Here is a 20,342-nt window from a genome sequence, read left to right on the forward strand (position 1 = left end):
CAAAAAATATATTATTTCATTTTCCATTATTCTATCTATATACTAAAACAGCTTAATTGTGCAGCTTAATTGTAGGAAGCAGGAACTGATAAAAGCAGCACTTGAAGCGAGGCAGGGATCTAACCTGGACGAAGTATCAGACCATTGTTTTGCACATTCAGGCAAATACCCACAATAAGCTTGTATTTGTGATGTTGGAAGAAAATTATTGTAACCAGAGAAAAACTCTTGCAGACATGAGGTGAAAAAGAAAGCTCAGTAAAGAAAGAGTTCTGATTGTTTAATTCAATAGTTCATATTATGCACTGCAGGGTTCTGTATGTCTATTATAATTTGATGTAGAGCATTTACTGTTTAAAGTATTACAATGTTGTGTTCGAAATTGTTTCTTCTTTGACAGGCAAATATTTGTCTAAATCTATTGTTAGTGTGATGATAAGAATTGATTTTTGAAGAATGTTGAACACATTTTCCTATTGATTGCAAAGGAAAAAGCAGACCACAGTTAATTAGTGCTGATTCTTTTCCCTAAGACTGAATCAAGCAGCCATTCCAGAGAGTAAAATCACATTTCTCTTTCCCCCAAACAATAATTGCATTATCCTTGATTATCCATTTGAAATATCTATGACCTTAACATTATATGCGAAATACATCAATATTAATCAGTGGTGGGCCATCAGGGCCTGCAAGGCCTTCTCTGCTGGCCTAAAAAATATCTGAATCACAAACTGATGTTAATTATATTATGTCCATGAATACTTATTAAATAATTCCAAATAGTCTGTCCGCTTCCTTTCATAGCTTTTCCGATGGTTGTGCTGCTTGCAGACATGTATTTTCATATTAAAGCATTTAACCAAACACATTTCAGCCATCATTTGTTGCCAGGCAGGGTCAAAGTCAAAGAAGTCTGCCCGGAGGCCTTCACAATCTATTCTGCAGGCCCTCTAACACAAAATAAATGTCGATTAAGTTGTTGCTTCAACCAATCAGATTTTGAGTTGGTGTCACTAGGGCCCTCTAGCAGGCATACGGCAACGTCACCGTATTCAGACCCGTTGATTGGATAGGATGGTGTAATAGAAAAATCTGAATGAGAGCATGGGGCAGCTGTACACATTGGTATGTTTGGCGGTGACCATTCCCGTGTCCACTGCTTCTGTCGAGCGGGCATTTTCAGCCCTAAAGCAAATTAAAACTTATGCCAGAAATACGACAGGCCAGGTTCGACTTTCAGCATTAGTTTCGATGGCGATAGAAAGGGACTTCATGATGGAACTGAAGTGCACGGATAATCTGTACGACAGAGTAATTGAACTGTTTTTGAGTAAAGAGAGGAGGATGGATTTTGTTTACAAATAATCCGAATTTTTAGTGAGTAAAATGTTGCGATTTTCCTAAATAATATTGCAAGTTTATGAGTTATTATTGATGTTTTTTATGTGTGTCGCGGCTGTAGCTGCAGTAGAAAGGAACTTGTTCACCCCTGGTTTGTCTATTCAATAAAGGCATTAATTGTGGCTACAGGAATTATCTATCTGTGATGCAACGGCTCTTTATACTGTATTTCTGCATATTAAGACGGTTTTTATAACCATAAATTAGTTTTTGAGGGGCGGGTTGATTCAGACGGAGCACTACTGAAGGCCTAGGTGTGAAATGCACGGTCCGCCACTGATATTAATATATATGAGCTGAAGAGATATCTTTTCAGTTGCTTTTCTGTTAATTTGTATTTTATTTGTTTTGTTTTTATATTATGTTAGTCAGGATTTAATTATATCATGTTCTTCCTTGTTGTGCATTAAATGGTATTTTTTCACATGCATGCTTTCCAACATAATAATAATTAATGCTCACAAGCCACATGCACCTTGCATATCCCCATTGCAAAGTTTAAAAACAACAGTGTTTGATTTTAAACAAGTCAAAAATATATTAGCCTTTAAATTAATTTCACAAAAGAAAGAGTAGCATCATTTATAGTTTAGGAGTCAACCAAACCAGATTATTTTATTATCATTAACACAGTGAGTAAAGTACAAACTAAAGGAGAGAGTCCTGGTTGTATTTATTTACAATTATTTGGCCTTTGACTGAAGGTAAACTTTTTTGAAGTTCACAGACATGTCTCAAGCTATTTTTCTCTTCTCAGAGATCCTAAAGAACTACCTTCTGGTCAGTTCATGCCTTGTCCTGGCTCAGAGCATGAGAAAAATTCCTCCACATGTTCAACGTGTGCTGCACCTGCCGGTAGTTCACAGAATGTTCAATAAAAGTTGGATGTTTGCTTTAATGAAAACTTAGTCAAGCCCTGCATATTTTCCTACAAGTTGCATTTGTAAAGGTGACAATATGAGTTGCTGAATCCAATTTTAATAGAGAAAAATGCACATTTTTCATAACTAGAGGTACAGTACCTAGCACTGATAGAAGCAACCTTCTGCACCCACCTGAACGATAGTAAAATATTTAGATCCAACTGAAAATTTGCATATTGCATACATGTTGTTATCAGATGCTAAGCTGGCATGGGGTGTCCAGAGGCAAAAGTATTACATACACCACACTACTGGGTTACTTATTTTACATTATTTATGGTTCTCTTTCTGAAGAAATCTTTTCAAAATGTGTATTTACTTTTCTTTAAACCATCCCCGTCTGTGTACCTATGTTCTAGATGAAGAACTTGTTTTAAAGTAAGAGCTGGCATCTATTGTACCATTTCCTTCATAATTTGGTTCAATATTTATTCCTTTTATTGCTTTGTTTGATTTGAATATGTATGTAAAAAGCAAACACAAATGTTAATTTATTATTTAATACAAAATATCTCAATAATAATAATAATGTAATTTATTCAATTCAGAGTCATGGTAGGCCACAGCTCATAACATCAACATTTAGTGCAATGCTGGAAAGAGCACTTCACAGGAAAGAAGTTAATGGAACTACATGCCTAGAACTTGTTTTAAAGTAAGAGTTGGCATCTACTGTACCATTTCCTTCAAAATTTGTGACACTTCTCTTGTGTCCCATCTTAAAGTCCATTTTCATATAAGCAAAAGATCTTAAACTCTGTACTTGTAGCTTGAACTTCAATGTCCTGAAATAAATCTATTTATTCTTTTCTGTATTTTCTCTAGCTCAGTTATAACTTTTTTGTGTAATATGGACACCAATACTGCATCCAGTATTACAGGTGTCTTGCATAGCTTAAACAAGTGCATACTATAGCGTAAAGATGACCTCTCTTGATTTTTCTCCAACACAGAATGCTGTGTATCTCAAAATATTGTTAGCCTTTTTTAATTGTTTCTGTAAACTATCAGGATGTAGAAAGCAATGTGTCTATACTCATAAGTGCTTCTCATAGGATTAACTTTCAAGAGTCCACTAGATGCCAATTTGGGAAGAAGGGAATTGTCATGATACAAATATCCCATCATTAAAGAGTATAGCATTGAAGTGACTCTTCCAGTCACATGTTCCTTAGTAAGAAGTTAGGTCACCCTGGGAAGAAACATGTAATATATCACCTGGTGCTATTACTCAAAAAGTATTTTGCTAGACTTACTTAACTGAGTTATGTCAACTTCCACAAAACTGATTTATGTAAATTGTAAATAAAAGTATAAAGCATTGTCTCCTTAAATTACTTATTCTCAGTCAACATAATGTGGTCAAGTTACAGTAGGTCAAATACATTTTCCTATGTTCAGTAAACTAAAGTAACACAACTCCAACATTGTTTTACTTTCCTGGATATAATAACTTGTGTGTATGTATATTTATATATATATACTGTATATATACAGTATCCAGATATATATATATATATATATATATATATATATATATATATATATATATATATATATATATATATATATATATTGTGACAGACGACCGGCTATGGACTCCGGTCATCACCCCCAGGCCGCTAGGAGGAGCCCTCCGGACAGCATATTTGTGCCCCGAGTGCCAGCAGGGCCTCATGGACTTTGTAGTGTTTTGACACAGCCCTGCTGGATACCTTGGGGGCCGCTAGGAGTCGCTGTAGGGGGGCTAGTGGGCTCTGGCATGCCCTATAACCCGGGAGTGCATCCCAGTCACGTGACTGGAAGAAGCGATGTGCTCCCGGGATGAAGAAAAGGACTTTGCCCTGACCCGGAAGGAAAACGGACTTGTGGGTTTGGCTTGGAGCCACTTCCAGGTCAGGGGCTATAAAAGGACTCTGGGTAAGCCCAGACATTGAGCTGAGCTGGGAGGTAGGGTGGCGAAGTGTCTGGGAGTGGAGGATTGTTTATTGAGAATTGTTTATTAGTATATGAGTGTGGTGTGGAGAGTGCTTTGTGCACCGTATAATTATAAAATAAATATAATTTATACTTTCACCTGGTCATCAGAGTGGTACCTGAGGGTTCGAGAGGTGGACACGAGCATCAACTGCTACAATATATATATATATATATACATACTCCTAGCTGGCCTGCTTAAAGGGCATCAGGGCAACCCTCCATTTGCAAGAGAAATTGTATTTAAAGAGTTGGTATATAGAAGAGTATGCGGGGCATGGGAAAAAAACGGTTTGGTCCTTAGTTATTATAGATAGAAAGTCAGTTACTTGAGTATTTCACTACAGCTGTCTATAACCCAAAAAAAACAACAGTGATTGGAAAAAATACTTTACTAAATGTCTTTGACTTCCTTTGCATGTATACAAAGGTGTGAGGATTGTTTTGTCAATGAAAGGGACAATTATTTATACAAAATATCACACTTTATGCAAATATGAGATAGTGATGTACATAAAACTTGATTATTTTAAATCAAATCAACTTAATTTAACTGTCAATAGTCAAAGCGGAAATACAATGTTTTGAGGATTAGAAATGATTAATATTAAGTAACATAAAATGAGAGAGTAATAACAACAGTCCCTGAGACAAATTATGCTTCTATTGAAAGAAAATAATCTGCTTTGTCTCAACATAAATTGTGTTAGTGGGACATCTAACAACTTTAAGTCAATGTAATAGAAAAACACAATGCCAGAAAACATATTTATTTTGAGTTAAAGTAACTTAAATTAGATGCATAAAGTGAACATCCCCAGTAATTCATTTTTTGAGTGATAGGGGGAGGCAACACAGCTCATGAAATGGTACAGCACTGCCATCTTAGACATGGAGAGAGAAGAACCATGGGGACTAAAAGTTCTTCTGGCTGGTAGGATATAGTACATGGTATATAGGTAGGAAAGCTGGTATAATGTTGTCCATTTAATAGGGAATCAACTGAGATTTGATAAGAGCTGTGTTGATCATTTAACACAGTCTGTCTTAAATGTCCATCCTTTTACAGGTTATGAAGAGAAAGAGAGAGATGTTAGGTGAGAATAAAATAGTAGAAAAGCAGCATTTTGTTTTACTTTCTTGTATTTCTTTTTTTACTTTGTCTCCTCCAAATGAGCATTCCTTAGTATCTTTTATTTTTGAAACTTGAGTCTACCTAAGTTTTGTTCAGGTGTAAAGAAATTCTTGTTCGTAGTATACATAGAGTTCACTCATTCACTAAGATGTTGTCTTTATACTTGTCATTTTAAAGTTGAATTCAAAGTGGAACAAAACTGAAAAGCAGATACTTCTGCCAAAGATAAATTCACTAATCCATTCTCAGGAAGGAGGAGGAGCTAATCTCTCTGTTATAAAAAAAAAATCCTGTCCTGGAAAGCAAAAGCAATGCGTTGATACGTGATCTTTTCGGAAGACATTTAAGAGACCTGCGAGACAAAAGAGGCTTGCCACGGATCGTCTCGCGGGGACCGTAAACATGAGACTTGATGCCAAGAGATTGTCCCAGGGCCGTAGCAAAAAGGACAGCGGCTGTACAGGCTTTAAAAAGATCGAAGGGCAGCGCGACAGCAGCCCCCACCCCGCCCCAGACAACGCGAGCAGCGTTATATGTCCTTCAAGAAAGAATTTAACTTCGCCCGGGGCCAGAAATAAAGGACAAGTATTGTTTTTACAATGTCACACAAGACCAGGCAGTGAGCCATCATTTAAAACAAGTCCACAGACATCTAAATTAGCAGTTGTTGAATTGCTTTTGGCAGACAAGCATCATGTGCTCCCAGCTCTTAAAACAACGACATGCGACAGGCAGAAGAGGCAGCTAGCAAGCAGCAAAAAGACAGCAAATGATCCAAAGGCATATCCTTAGCGTGCATTCAACCGAATCCCCCTTCACAACACGAGCAGCATTTATACGTCTGGCAAGAAAGAGATGTAACCACGCACGGGGCAGGAAATAAAGGACAAGTATTGTTTTCACAAACGTTTTTAAAGTAAAAGTGAAAATAATGCATATGTAACAATTCCCAAGAAAATAACAATCTCTTTAAATTGTAGATTGCCTGCCTAAGGTAAAGTCATCCGTGATGACTGGGGACGTGGGAATGAGGGGTCCTTTCATCGGATTAGCGCTATTTCAGATGTGGAATGGCAAAATGGGGGAGGCAGCTTGATGAATGAGGTCTCCAGGACTTAAAACAAATCCAAATCATATTATGTGATATCATCTAATGTGAAATTTTACTCCGTACTTCTAGAATTTTTATTTTTATACTGTAATGAGGATTACTTGTGTTCTGTTCTGTGTATTGTATTGACCCCTTTCTTTTTGACACCCACTGCACACCCAACCTACCTGGAACGGGGTCTCTCTTTGAACTGCCTTTCCCAAGGTTTCTTCGATTGTTTCCCTACAAGGGTTTTTTTTTTGGGAGTTTTTTCTGGTTTTCTTAGAGGGTCAAGGCTGGGGGTCTGTCAGGAGGCAGGGCCTGTTAAAGCCCATTGTGGCACTTCTTCTGTGATTTTGGGCTATACAAAAAATAAATTGTATTGTATATCCAGTAAACCAAACACGGGAGTGGGCGAGCGAAGTGAGCAGGGGGCGGAGCCCCCTAGTATTTTATATGCATGGAGTCATGAAGGTCATAGAGTACAGAGAAGGGAGTGACTGAATTACAGCTGTTGATTAGTTTCTTAAATACACATGAAATTGCAGATGTAAGAGAGCCTTTTCAATTAACTTTTTACCATTCTTGTAAGTTATAAACAAGATAAACAAGGACCTGATAACAGAATATTTTTCTTTGTGGCCAATGCCAGAGTTTATCAAAGGTTAACCTTGTACATGCCAAGAGTTTAGAGCTGATAGCCATAGAAAGGTTGTAACCATAGGTGAGGATAAGAATATAGACTGAGTAGCTGTTTAAAAGTTTGCTACACTTATGAACGAGGCCCCAAAGTACTCAGAGTTTTCTGTTTGGGGCAACTTCAAAGTCACTTTTCTTTCTTAAAGTGAGAGAATAATAACATTAAGATAATCATGTCTCCAAGTCAAAGACTCACTAAGGTTTGGATAGATTTTGATTTCTTGCCAATGAAAATGAAAGACAGGAGGAAAGAAAAGATTTAGCCTTGGCTGCACTTGATCCCCACCGTATGCTATTTCAGCTTAATCCCAAGTATCCAGACATAACTCCTGTATTCAGAAAAGTATGGAGCAAATGTCATATAGACATGACCTTGGAGCACCTACCAGAGCACCTTCCTCCCAATGACCCAGGACCACAAAACACTTGGAGACAAAATTCAGTAAATTCCATCACTCTCAAATATCTACAGTGCCATTAAAATGTATTCACTCCCTTGAAAATTTTCACATTTAATTGGTATACAAAATTGAACCACAGAGGTGGATGAGTTTAAATACTTGGGATCAACAGTACAGAGTAATGGGGATTGTGGAAGAGAGGTGAAAAAGAGAGTGCAGGCAGGGTGAAATGGGTGGAGAAGTGTATCAGGAGTGATTTGTGACATACGGATATCAGCAAGACTGAAAGGGAAGGTCTACAAGACGGTAGTGAGACCAGCTATGTTATATGGGTTGGAGACGGTAGCATTGACCAGAAAGCAGGAGACAGAGCTGGAGGTAGCAGAGTTAAAGATGCTAAGATTTGCAGTGGGTGTGACGAGGATGGATAGGATTAGAAATGAGTACATTAGAGGATCAGCTCAAGTTGGACAGTTGGGAGACAAAGTCAGAGAGGCAAGATTGTGTTGGTTTGGACATGTGCAGAGGAGAGATGCTAGGTATATTTGGAGAAGGATGCTAAGGATAGAGCTGCCAGGCAAGAGAAAAAGAGGAAGGCCTTAAGAGAAGGTTTATGGATGTGGTGAAAGAGGACATGCAGGTGATGGGTGTAACAGAACAAGATGCAGAGGACAGAAAGATATGGAAGAAGATGATCCACTGTGGCAACCCCTAACAGAAGCAGCCAAAAGAAGAAGAAGAAGATCGGAAAAAGACTAATGTCAATGTGAAAACAGATCTGTACAAAGTGGTATAAATTAATTACAAATATAAAACACAAAATAACATCGCACAAGTATTCATCCTCATTAATATGACACACCTAAATCGTCATTGGTGCAGCCAAATAGTTTTGAAGTCACAGAATTAGTTAAATTGAGATCAGCTGTCTGTGGTCAAGGAGTTTCAATTGATTTATGGTATGAAAGCACTTATTACTGGAAGGTCCAACTTGTGGTAAGTCAGTATTGTGGCCTAACTTACAGAATGTGGACAAAAAGAACACTCTAAGAAACTTTGTGAAAAGATAATTGAAAAGAACAAGTCAGGGAATGGATACAAGAAAATATCCACAACCATGAAAATCCCTTGGAGTCCAATTAAAACAATCATTGAGACATGGAAAGGGCATGGCACAGCTGAATCTGCCTAGAGGAGACTGTCCACAAAAACTGAGTAAATATGCAAGACAAAGACTGTGAGGGATGCTACCAAGATAATGCTAAAAGATTTAAGACTGGTGAGACTGTTGTTACAGCCTACTATAGGCTTAGGGATATATAAGTATGCCACACACAAGTGAGAGAGACAGAGGGAGACAAAGCAGAAAAAAAACTAAACCAGCTTAAAAAACAGACTCCATTTATTATCAAAAAAGAAAACCTCAAAAAATATGGAGACAGTTACACACAAAACAGAAACAAGACAGGAGGACAAAACTAAGTTAGCTACAGTATCTAGCTAAACAAAGTTTGCACAGCTAGACACATACTACCCACATTTATGACCTGGATGACTAGCTTACTATAATTACAAACAACAAACAAACAACAAGAGCCAAAAAACAAAAGCCAGACCATCCAACCCTAACTCTTCATACCTTGCTCTGTTAAACCCAAATCCTTCTTTCTTTCTTTCTTTCTTTCTTTCTTTCTTTCTTTCTTTCTTTCTTTCTTTCTTTCTTTCTTTCTTTCTTTCTTTCTTTCTTTCTTTCTTTCTTTCTTCCTTCCTTCCTTCCTTCTTCCTTCCTTCCTTCCTTCCTTCCTTCCTTCCTTCCTTCCTTCCTTCCTTCCTTCCTTCCTTCCTTTCTCTCTCTCTCTCCCCTAAAACCCAAACAAGCTTCTTTTTATACACCCCACCCACAAACCCAGGTGATTTAATAACACTCAATAGGTGGGTAATTAGGGCAGGACTCAATTAAGTCATCTGCACCAAATTAAAGAAAACAAGCTTCGTTTACCAAATAATAAATCTAGACTAGGTCATAACACTGTGCATAAAACAACTGTTGCCATGGTGCTTCAACAGTCACAGCATTATGGGATAGTGGCAAGGAATACACCACTGTTAAAAAATTGTCTGTGATATATCGACCAGAATTTGGCAGAAGGCACATAGGAGACTCAGAAGTCAGATGGAAAAGACTATATTATCTGATGAGACCAAAATACAGCTTTTTGTCCATCAGACTAAACACCATGTTTGGTATAATCCAAACACCACATACCATCCCCACCATGAAGAGTGGTGGTGGCAGTATCAAGCTGATTTGGATGATTCTCTGTAGCGAGGCTTGTGAAGGCAGAGGGTAAAAAGGATGTATCAAAATTCAATGAAATCCTGAAGGAAAACCTCATCCTGTTTGCTAGAAACCTGCAAGACCCTGACCCCAAGCATCAAGCCAAAGTTACAAAGGAATGGCTTGAAAACAACAATTTGAATGTCCTAGTATGGAAAATTCAGAGTCCACATCTCAACCCAATTGAGATTTTGCTGCTGGACTTAAAAAAGACTGTTCACTCATAATCCCTATGCAGTATATCAGAGCTTCAGCAAAGAAGAATAGTAAAAAGGCAGTGTCCAAGGTGTGCAAAAGCTGAGAGAGACCAATGCATGTCGACTCAAGGCTGTAAAGGGTGACAAAGGTGAATTTTCTAAATGCCGACTTGAAAGGGGTGAATGTTTACAGTATGTGATCAATTATTTTGAGCCTTATGTTTGTAATCAATTTAGATCACTTTGCAGAGATCTGTTTTTCACTTTCATATTAAAGAGTCTCTTTCTGTTGTTCAGTGTCAAAAAAGCCAAATTAAACCCACACTGATTCAATGTTGTATAACAATAAAATGTGAAAACTTGCAAAAGATGAATGCTTTTCATAAGTAACTGTACATTGTCAATTGTTCCATGGTCACCATGTCATCAGAATTGCTCATCCTCAATCTAGTGTTCGACTATTGACAAAAACCTACTTTCCTGGTATTGATTTTCTGAGAAAAGGCTACAGAGTGTGATCTTTTAATAAATGGAACGCAATTTTAAAGTGGAAACTGCCATCTCTAGTTTTAAGTAAAGAGAGTATCTGTCTCTGTCTCTCTGTCCTTGCTGCAAGATTTAACTAGATTGTAAGCCAAGACAGGTCAGTTATTTCCAGCACTGTATGAATTTCTAGTTTAATCAAATAGTCTTGGTGTTATTCAGTTTCTAAACCACTGCAATTGCTTACCTATCTGGCACTACCTCTGGACTGCTGGATTCAGAACAAAAATAAACAATAACTTAATTGCACCCTCACATGCCTCAATGGATCCCAAATGTAATTTTAGTTTTCCATTTTAGGACCAGTTGAATCAGACTAATCATGATAAAGATAGTAGAAAATTCCAAGTTATGCTTACACCATGGCCCACAGCCACTCCAAACAAGACAATTTAGAGTCACATGTTAACTTAACACACAATCAGTTACTAAGCAGAGAAGTGAAATCAAGTAAACTGTATCTGGAACTGTGTGGCAGCAGTGCTGGCCAATGTGTTATATTAAATCATATATTAAATATGCAGTCTATGTAATCTAAATAAACTGTTCTGTGTTCTGAAATTTACTGACATATTTAGTACTGTAGTAATTCTTTTTGATTTGTTGATCAGAGCTTGAACTCACTTTCTTGTTCAAGACTCACCTAATCATAACAATTCATGTGCTTGACTAGTCAAAGAAAAGAAACTGCTGCCAAGAATCATTTCTTTTGTGTACCAGAATACACCTGAACAGCTCAGTTTTTACTGACTGACATGACTTGACAGACAAGAGTGTATTAAACTTCCATTACATTTCAAACATTGAAAGACTGCAGAACACTGCTGTTGCAGATTAAATTTAAACATACTGCAGACAATTATTTTTATAAATAAGGTCTGATTAAATGAAAAGAGAAGCTTGAAGGTAATTTAATATAGTAGAATAAATTACTTAATTGTAAACTGAAGCAGTGATTTTTTAAAACCGATTAAAGAATGTAGTAAATACTTTTTACAATATGTATAACAAATTGTTTATAAATAATTATTATAGTGCCAACCTTTATGACATCATTGCATTGAACTATAGAAGTCCATGTATATACACTGAAATGATTTTTACCTAGCCCATTGCAAGTTAACAGTTAATAATGAAAATGATAAACTCCACTCCACTCTTTCTTGATCATTGAACATTATCATTGGCTTGGAAAACAGAAATACTTTGTGAAATCTTATCATGCAAACAAACTATCCTTTATTCACAAACTCATTGCCAGGGTATTTATCAGGGTCTGAAAATGCATCTTGTGAAGTACACATCATCTTATTTTATTATTTTCCTTATGTTTATCAGCCATGTTTATTAATGACAGAATTTTATCTAGTACAGTTGTGCCTCACACTTCAAATGATTCTAACTTGGAACATTCTAGGGTTTGAACACTAAATTCAAAAGAAATTTGATCTGGAATTCAAGTGATGCTTCTACGTTTGAACTGTGCACGCAGTGAAAAATGCAGCAACAGATGGTACTTACTTAGTGAGCATAAACATTATCTGTTGTGCGCCCAAGTTGTCTTTCACTCTTGCTGTGAGAGCATCTCTTGCATTAACCTTACATGTTTTCAGTGCTTTTTTCGCTTTATTTTTGGTGTGTTTGGTTATATATATAACCCCTATCTATTAACCATGGCATCCACTTGGGACATCACCACTCCTTACTAAGGTACAGTAAATGCAATTTACATTTCATTATACAGCATTTACTTATTTTACTTATTGTTTTCATGTCTTGATTTATTATTTAGGGTATTTAATTGTGTTATTTTTACCTTAAATTATGTGTACTTGCTGTTTAAGTTTACTGAAATGGGTATTGTTTAGAGTCTAGGAACAGATTAATTCGCTTTCCATTATAACTAATGGGTAAAACTGATTCAGACTTTGAACAATTCAGAGTTCAAATGGCCTCCTGAAATGAATTAAGTGCAAAGTATGAGGCACCACTGTAAATGTAGACTACATTTTTCTTTTGCCTAAGGAGAGAGATTCCAGTAGAGTGAACCAAAAATTCCTTTTCACCAGTTTCTTGTAATGAAAAAATTCCACACAGTTACAAAAGAAAATCCTAATTAATTGTAGAGGTTAGAGGTTGGATTATGTGGTGCTATTTTAGTGTTCTGGGACCTTCTTCTCCTTTAATAAAACCTCATAGTCAATACATGTTTGTTTTGTCCTTCTATCTGCTCATGTCCTTGTTATTGAATTATGTAATCAAGGATATGCCAAAAAAGCTGTATGCAGAAAGCACATGTCCTCACCATCCACAAGATGAAGATCAGCAGCTCTATACAGTGCCATTAACCAACAAGCCAGACATATTCAAATAGAGTAGGTTTCGGCAATGGAAACTGTCCCTTTTGTATTTTTTTATATTTTTTAGCCATATTTTGTTTTTGTCTCTTTTGAACAGTAAATGACACAGTTAACACAAGGTAGGAGTTTCAGTAGGATACACTGATAATTAAAATAAAAAGTATGGCCCAAGAGTAAAAGTGTAAGAAAAACAGCAACAATATAAGAGCTGGGGCACTGGATAGTGAGCCCCATGTATTTAGCAGAAGTGTTGGCCAAAAACAGAAAGAACAGTGATTGCCAAAAGCAGCTAGAGCTGCAGAGTAACATCTTCTTCAGATGTGAGTCTAATAAACCTCCCAGTGATGGTGTCTTTTGAGGTGTTTCTGGGAGGAAGAGGTAGGCCGGCACCACATGCAACCTGAATGGAAGGACACAGCACTGCCAATGTCTACTGGGCATACTAAACATGATGTTTTCCTTTGCGGATGTCATTAAGGGAATTTGCCAGTACCTTTTCATCATGTCAGGAGTAGTCAGGAAATGTGCCCTTCCAAGTCTCTCAAGAAACTTGCTACACTTGCAGTATCAGGTAGGCATTAAAGCAGGAGACTTGGTTAAGCAAAAGCACCGACCTACCATCTGGCTTTAGTACTAACAAAACAGGACTAGACCTGGGGTTAAAACTTTCCCCAATTAAACCTAGGAGTAGCATGCGTTTGACTTCAAGCTCCAATTCTGCTTTTATTGCCTCTGGGTAAAGTTGTTCTCTGACGGTCACTAATCAGAGGCAGTTTGTAGTGCGGGACACTGGGATACCATCCCCCCCAAATATTTTAAAAACTCTATTTAAATTAATTAGGTAATGCGAAATAATCATGAAATAAATGTGTTTATTTGTACAAAGTGCCTTGTGTCAGTGCATGTCAACATCCATTAAAAACTGGTTCTGACTTGTATTTGTTTATAATTTGTGCGTGAAAACCTATATTTCCTGAGTGAAGGATGACGGCCAAATGAGAGTGTGTATAAGCCCTTAATTTTTTGACAAGCAGGTGACCTGAGGCTGTCCTTTAATTGGTTCCTTTCAGATTTTTCCTGGGATACAGCTCTCTGTGCCCCAGACACTCCTACATTTATTGGCAGTGAATTAGTATTGTTTTAGGTTGTTTTAATCTAATGTGATTGGACAACCAACGACACACTATTTCATGTTCACATCAATAGTTCACAGTTCACACCCCTCATTAACATAACTACAGATGAGTGAGCATGACTTTAGGGAGATGGCAGCTTCAAGAGCAACTTCAAAAATAAAAAAAAATGTGGTTATTTCTTTAATGAAACACCTCTTCATAAAACGTTCACTTGAAGAAAAAAAGAAAATAAAGGAGCTTCAACCGGACTGACCTAACTTTAAGACTTTAAGAATTCAGCAGCAGGTAAGTGATCGAGGATGCACTTACATAAAGACTTTTTCCAGCTCTTGTTATGTCAAACATAGTTGGCTAACTGGATGTTGTGTAAGTAATTCCTGTTTTTGCTTTCTATGTTTGTTGTTTCAAAGTGTTGGTACTGTGGCCCAACGATGAGAGTACAAGACCTAAAACATCTTTCTGAAAAATTCAAGGGCATTAAAGTAGTGCAGTCATATAGACCAGCGTTTTTCAACCAGTTTGCTATAGCACAGTGGTGCATTGTGAGAGCTACCCAGCTGTGCCTTGGAAATAATAGTTTAGCATACCTGGGTCTGAACCTGAGAGAGACAGCCTCCTCCAGGAATCAACACCTTTTTGGAGAAGGACAGGACAACATAGAGAAGCTGGCATAAAAGCAGCTCTATGATTGCTGTGTTGCAGACAAAACACTTAGAGTACTTTAGACGTGTCTCCAGGCTGTTAGAGTCCATCTGCCTGGGTATGTGGTCACCAGTGAGCCTCACAGTGCTGGTGGATAGTAGGCATATGAGTTACCTCTGAGGCACAGAGGGACAGGCAAAGGGATGAAGAAGCTGAGAGATGCCAGCAAGGTGGCACTAAGTGCCATGTCTGTGAACGCTGATCTCAGAGCTGCTTTTTTTTACTGGCTTCTCTGGTAGTCCCACCCCTTCAGGCAGTTGAGCATGTGTATGAGATATAATGTGTTTGTGGTTAGTAAGACAGTGGTGTGCCTTAGGATGTTTGCCACCAAGAAAAAACATTAGGAAACACTGATCTAGACAATAGCATGAGGCTATGTTTATTTTGGCAGGCTTACTGAAATGACTCAATTTAATCAGAAAGTAATTGAGAAATTTTCAGGCCTGAAGGAAAAGAGGGCAAAATGTATGTTCAAGGAAATACAGGTATCCTGATCATAAAGGAATAATTAGATTTAGGTTGGACTTAATGTAGTACAAGACAGGTTTTTGGGGCTATGTTTTAGGAGGTGGGGTTCTGTGGATCTTACAGTGTGAATTTGTGCCCCAGTGAGGTAAGCCTGGCAAACTTGTATAGAACTGGGCAGACTGGCAGCAAGTGTAGTATAAAATTAGGTTGGGAGTGACTCTATGGGTGTGGTAAATGATACACTGGAATGCAAGAAAAATCAAAGGACTGGTGATTGTATGATGTGGATTTATAGTATACAGTGTAAATGGCCAAGCACTGGGCACTCTGTTAGCAGAGGCAGAGTAAGATTTGGATTGGATTTATGATATGGGTGTGGACAGACGGAAATGCACATTACTGGAAGATTACAGAAGTGGGTGTGCAGACATTATGGTATGGATTTTGGCAGAATGGGGAACTGGGCAAGTTGGCAGAGGATTGGAGACGGGTATAGTATAAAAGTTGGTGGGCAGGTGAACCTGTTAATTTCCGCATGTATAGGGCGAGTTATAGGAAGAATAAGGGAAATGTGGATGTCACAGTTTGGAGCACAGCAGAAATGGGAAAGCTGGCCTCAGATTGTGCAGCATGGTGGAAACGATATAATACATTTTAGCCTGGATTTGTTAATTATGTGTCGTACTTGACAGGCCAAGATGTGCATTGACACTATGCTGAGGACCACATGAGTATGTGGAATGACTAGATAGACAGATATGAAAGGCACCATATAAGATAATATAATAGATAAATGTGAAAGGCACTATATAATAGATAAGTACTGCTTCAGTTTGTTCCTCTAAAAACTGAGCCCCTGCCCAATATTTTTTAAACAGCCTCCACTGGTATTAATGTCTTGCGCAATCAGCAAAGTTAATCTTTGACTTTCATCAGCTACCTTTTTGATAGAGAGAATGTATGCTTTCAGCTCTTCTCATTCTGTATTAGTCAAATTAGCCCCAAAAGTTAATTTTAATTTGTTAGCAAATAAAGACCTTGGTCCCCAAGATTCAGGCTCGGGGTCCCTTTACTTCCATGACTTTAATAACTTCATGTGATAGATTCTTTCATGTAGTTGAACATTTGGTTGATTCTTCAAGTAGTCAACCAGGCCTTTTCTTTCCTTTTATTTTGTATGGTTGTTACTAATGCACTACTAATTTTGAGTTAGATGTTAGAACCAAAACCATTACATGATCTCACAGAGGGTTACTTAATGGTTGAATAGATGGACTTGAGCTCCCTGTGCATGCAGCATGTGTCTTTTTAGCAGAGGTCTAATTTTTTCAAAACTATCACATATTAGTAGAAGGGATGCCTCGTTTTCCCAACCTCTTTAACAATGTCCAGAATACCACAGGGCTGTCTAGCATACAACAATTCAAAAGGCGAGAACCCTGTGGTGGCTTGTGGGATTTCCTAGTTTGCAAAGAGGATTTAGGGGAGGAACTGATTCCTGTTTCTGTTCCCATTCTCACTGACTTTTTTTTTTTTGGAGACTTTGTTTGAGTGTCTGATTTAACTACTCTACCAAAAACCATTAGTTTGTGGATGATGTACTGAGGTTTTTAAGTGGTGCCTAATTCTGAGTACTTTGGCAACTAACCTGAATGTATCTGAGGTGAAATGCTCTCCCTGGCCAGTAAGGACTTCTTTAGGGATGCTGACTCACCCAAAGACCCTCAGGAACTCCTGTAAAATATTCCTTCAATTGGCTTGTCCAAAAAGTAGCCACTGGGTACCATGTGGTATAGTGAACAAAGACCAGAATGTATTTATGTCCCAGGCTAAGGGGTCAAGAGGTTCTACTATATCAAACCCAATCTGTTTGAAGGGAATATCAGTAAAAGGGGAAGGGGAACTCAAGGAGCATGGTTCTTTCGAATAATCTACCTTAGTTGACACTCCAGACAAGAGCTATAAAAACAGCGGCCTTTCTCATTAATCCCTGACCAATAGAATCACAGTTTGATTCTATTTAATGTTTTATCGAAGCCTAAATAGGCTGCTAGGAGGTGAGTGTGTGCTAGTTCACCTACTCAGTATAATGTATTATTATTAAGCACAAAATGTGGCCCCTGTGACATGGGATGTGCAGCTTTTTGACCATCTATTAGGACAACTGTTTTTTTTTTTTTTGCAAATATAAGGGAGTAGTAATTCCACTGTTCCCTTTTTAAAGATAGCAGCAGTTGACAGCTTGACTATAGGATCAGTCGCAACCTACCCGGTAAGAGCTTTAGACCTTGATGTCTTCTCCAAAGTCTCTATTGAAACATGAGCGGTAGATGCTAGGAAGTCTACTGCGTCACTGTGAGCGGTCACTTCATTACCTTGTCAACTGTTGGAAGTACACGGTGTGGAGACATTGTGAGAAGGGGATTCTCCATCTATGGCCAGACCCATACTAGGTTTTGACTATCGCAGAACTACATGTTGGTGAGCAACAATGGAAATATTGCTTCTGGAATCTGTAAGAGCTCTGACCTTGTGTCCATTCACTATCACTGCACCTATATAAGGGAGAGGGGTGTTTAGCAACCCTCAGTTCACAGTACCTTCTTCCTTGTGACCATCCACAGGCCATCGGCTTTCATACATGCAGACAATGTGGAATGAAGTGTCTCAACTCTCCACACTTGAAACAGCACATGAGTGGGAGTGATCTTTCTTTTGGCTGAGCATTGAGGTCTTGATCACATCTGAAAGTCTCTTGTATCCGAGGGCATCCTGTTTAGAGTTTATGGTGGTCTTAGGGCTTTTCTAACCTTTCCAAAACCATTGCCCAGCCTCACCCCCAAAGCCCTGCTCCCCACTCCAGTGTCTCTATGAGTATATCCATATTCTTCCAGGCTTATCGTCAAAAAAAAAAATCAGCAAAAGTCAAAAATAGAGATCAAAGAGAGAAACAACAAAGCCAAAAATGCTAAAGCCAAATCAAAGTCAAAGTAGAGATCAAATGTCTTATCTCAAAATTTGACAAAAAATGCATGTAGTTCACAAATAAATTCAATCTCAGACGAACCACAGCTACAAGTGGTGACCTTTATATAGGATGACATCACACCATCACAAAGCACTGTGGGATGTGTTATTTTGGTAATGAGTGTCACAAAGCCCTCAAAATGGTGGCCCCCATTGCAAAAAAAAAATTGGCATTGAAAATAATGTTAAAAAATTATAAACTTCTAAATAAGTTCTCTAAATGAAAAACAGATGTCAGAAACAGAATCCCTGGGTCAGAACCCCCTAGAAAAGCCTCAGGAAAGTCCACAAAAATTAAATATAAATGTGAATTATTGCAACATTTTCCTTGATGTTCTTCACTGGCTTTAGCCAATGAGCAAGTTTGCCCCACTAATCAAATGCCTGTGAGTTGCTCAGGGTTGAACCACAACTCTTAGTAAGGCTGTACCTGCTGATTTGGGGACACTCTTGTACCTGGCAAGAAATTCAGTTTTAATAAGATCATATTTAGTGTCAGTCATAGTAAGCCCTCTGTGCCTCACAAAAATGTGCAAACAAACAGTCTTGTCCCATCAATTGTCAGATTTATGCTCTTTTAGATATTAAGAGGAATGCTTTAAGCGAAGCAGTACCTGTGAGTGTCCGAAAGCACACTCTTCCCTCAGAACCTTCCTTGTCAATCATTGAATTTCTGTTCCCATGAAGTTAGTCCTTTGATTGGATACCTTCACCGAGAAGATCTGGAGTTGTTTGGCTACAACCATGTTGAGGTCCACTGGTTCTTGACATGTCCCTGTAATAGATTTTACTGACTATGCAACTGTAAAAAATAAGAAAAAAAAGAACAGAACAGAAAAAGAGTTGGGGCATCAGAAGGCTGAAGTCTTCTAGTAGTGGAGTCTTTTGAGATGATTCTGGAAGAAAGAGACAGGTCTGTTGACAGAAGCAGTGACATAAATAGCTTCTAATACTTTTAGTCTTCTTGTTCTGAGGGCAAGAAAGGTGAGAGGCTATGAATGACAGCCAACTCTTGGCTCAGACTGTTACATACTGTAGAAGCCCTGAAGATGTCTCCCATATATAATCACTTTCCACAATTTACAGTTGCTTATTCAACCATAAAGTTACCTCCCTAAGCTTCAAAACCTTTTAATTTGTTTTTGGAGAATTGATCACTTGCAATCCAAATTTCCAAAGTCAGCAAATATTTCTTTAACCTTGATTATTTTTTTTACATTCTAAAAAGGTTCAGATTAAAGAGAACAATTCATTGTAGTTTCACTGACCTGTATAATAAAGACTTTATCCATCCTTTATTTTCAGTTAAGTTTCAGTTGAGAATCATATCCATTTGAACACTTTACTTTAACAGTATGAAAAAAATTTCGTCCCCAGATTAAACTAGAACAAACTCTCATTTCTGAGTTTGAGGTGAGTAATGGAGTTCTATGACAAGAGTACCCGATCTGAGATTAAAGCAACTGTCACCTAAATTCAAAAAATATGTGATCAAAAATTCCTAAACTCTGTTTGTTTTATTTTTGTACTTGCTTTAAGATTGATGCTACCATTTTATTTTTCTTTCCATTAGGTCATAGATTTGAAGATAACCCTGGAGTTCGAAGGCACCTAGTAAAAAAATCTTCACGCAGCCAGATCACGCGATCCATTAAGAAAACCTCACCAGTCAATTCTAGCATTAAGAAAAAAAAGAAGACAGACCGAAAACCTCATGAGGTAAACAATAATCCAAATGTAGAAGATTAAGAGAAAATGGAGCATGAAATGACATTATTACTGAAGCAACAGATAAAAAACACAAATGACAAATTTTAGTTTTATATTCCATACTTATATTAAAGCATAAGGTAAAGTATCTGAAGTATTAATTTTGTGAACCACAGGCAAGGCGGAATGTTCAAACTTATTACTTTGTGGCTCAAAATGATGACTGGGAAATGGA

The 20,342-nt window shown here is 37.7% G+C and overlaps 1 protein-coding gene across 1 annotated transcript in view; it reads left to right on the forward strand.

The window, feature by feature from the left end:
• The window catches only part of LOC114656143 (anion exchange protein 3), a 313,389-nt gene that overhangs the window by 185,103 nt on the left and 107,944 nt on the right, over positions 1 to 20,342 (forward strand). Inside the window, 1 exon segment of the mRNA XM_028807571.2 lies at positions 19,971 to 20,116. Coding sequence (XP_028663404.2) covers positions 19,971 to 20,116 — 146 coding nt within the window.

Source organism: Erpetoichthys calabaricus, chromosome 8 (genome assembly GCF_900747795.2).
Source record: "Erpetoichthys calabaricus chromosome 8, fErpCal1.3, whole genome shotgun sequence".
Classification (NCBI taxonomy): Eukaryota; Metazoa; Chordata; class Cladistia; order Polypteriformes; family Polypteridae; genus Erpetoichthys; species Erpetoichthys calabaricus.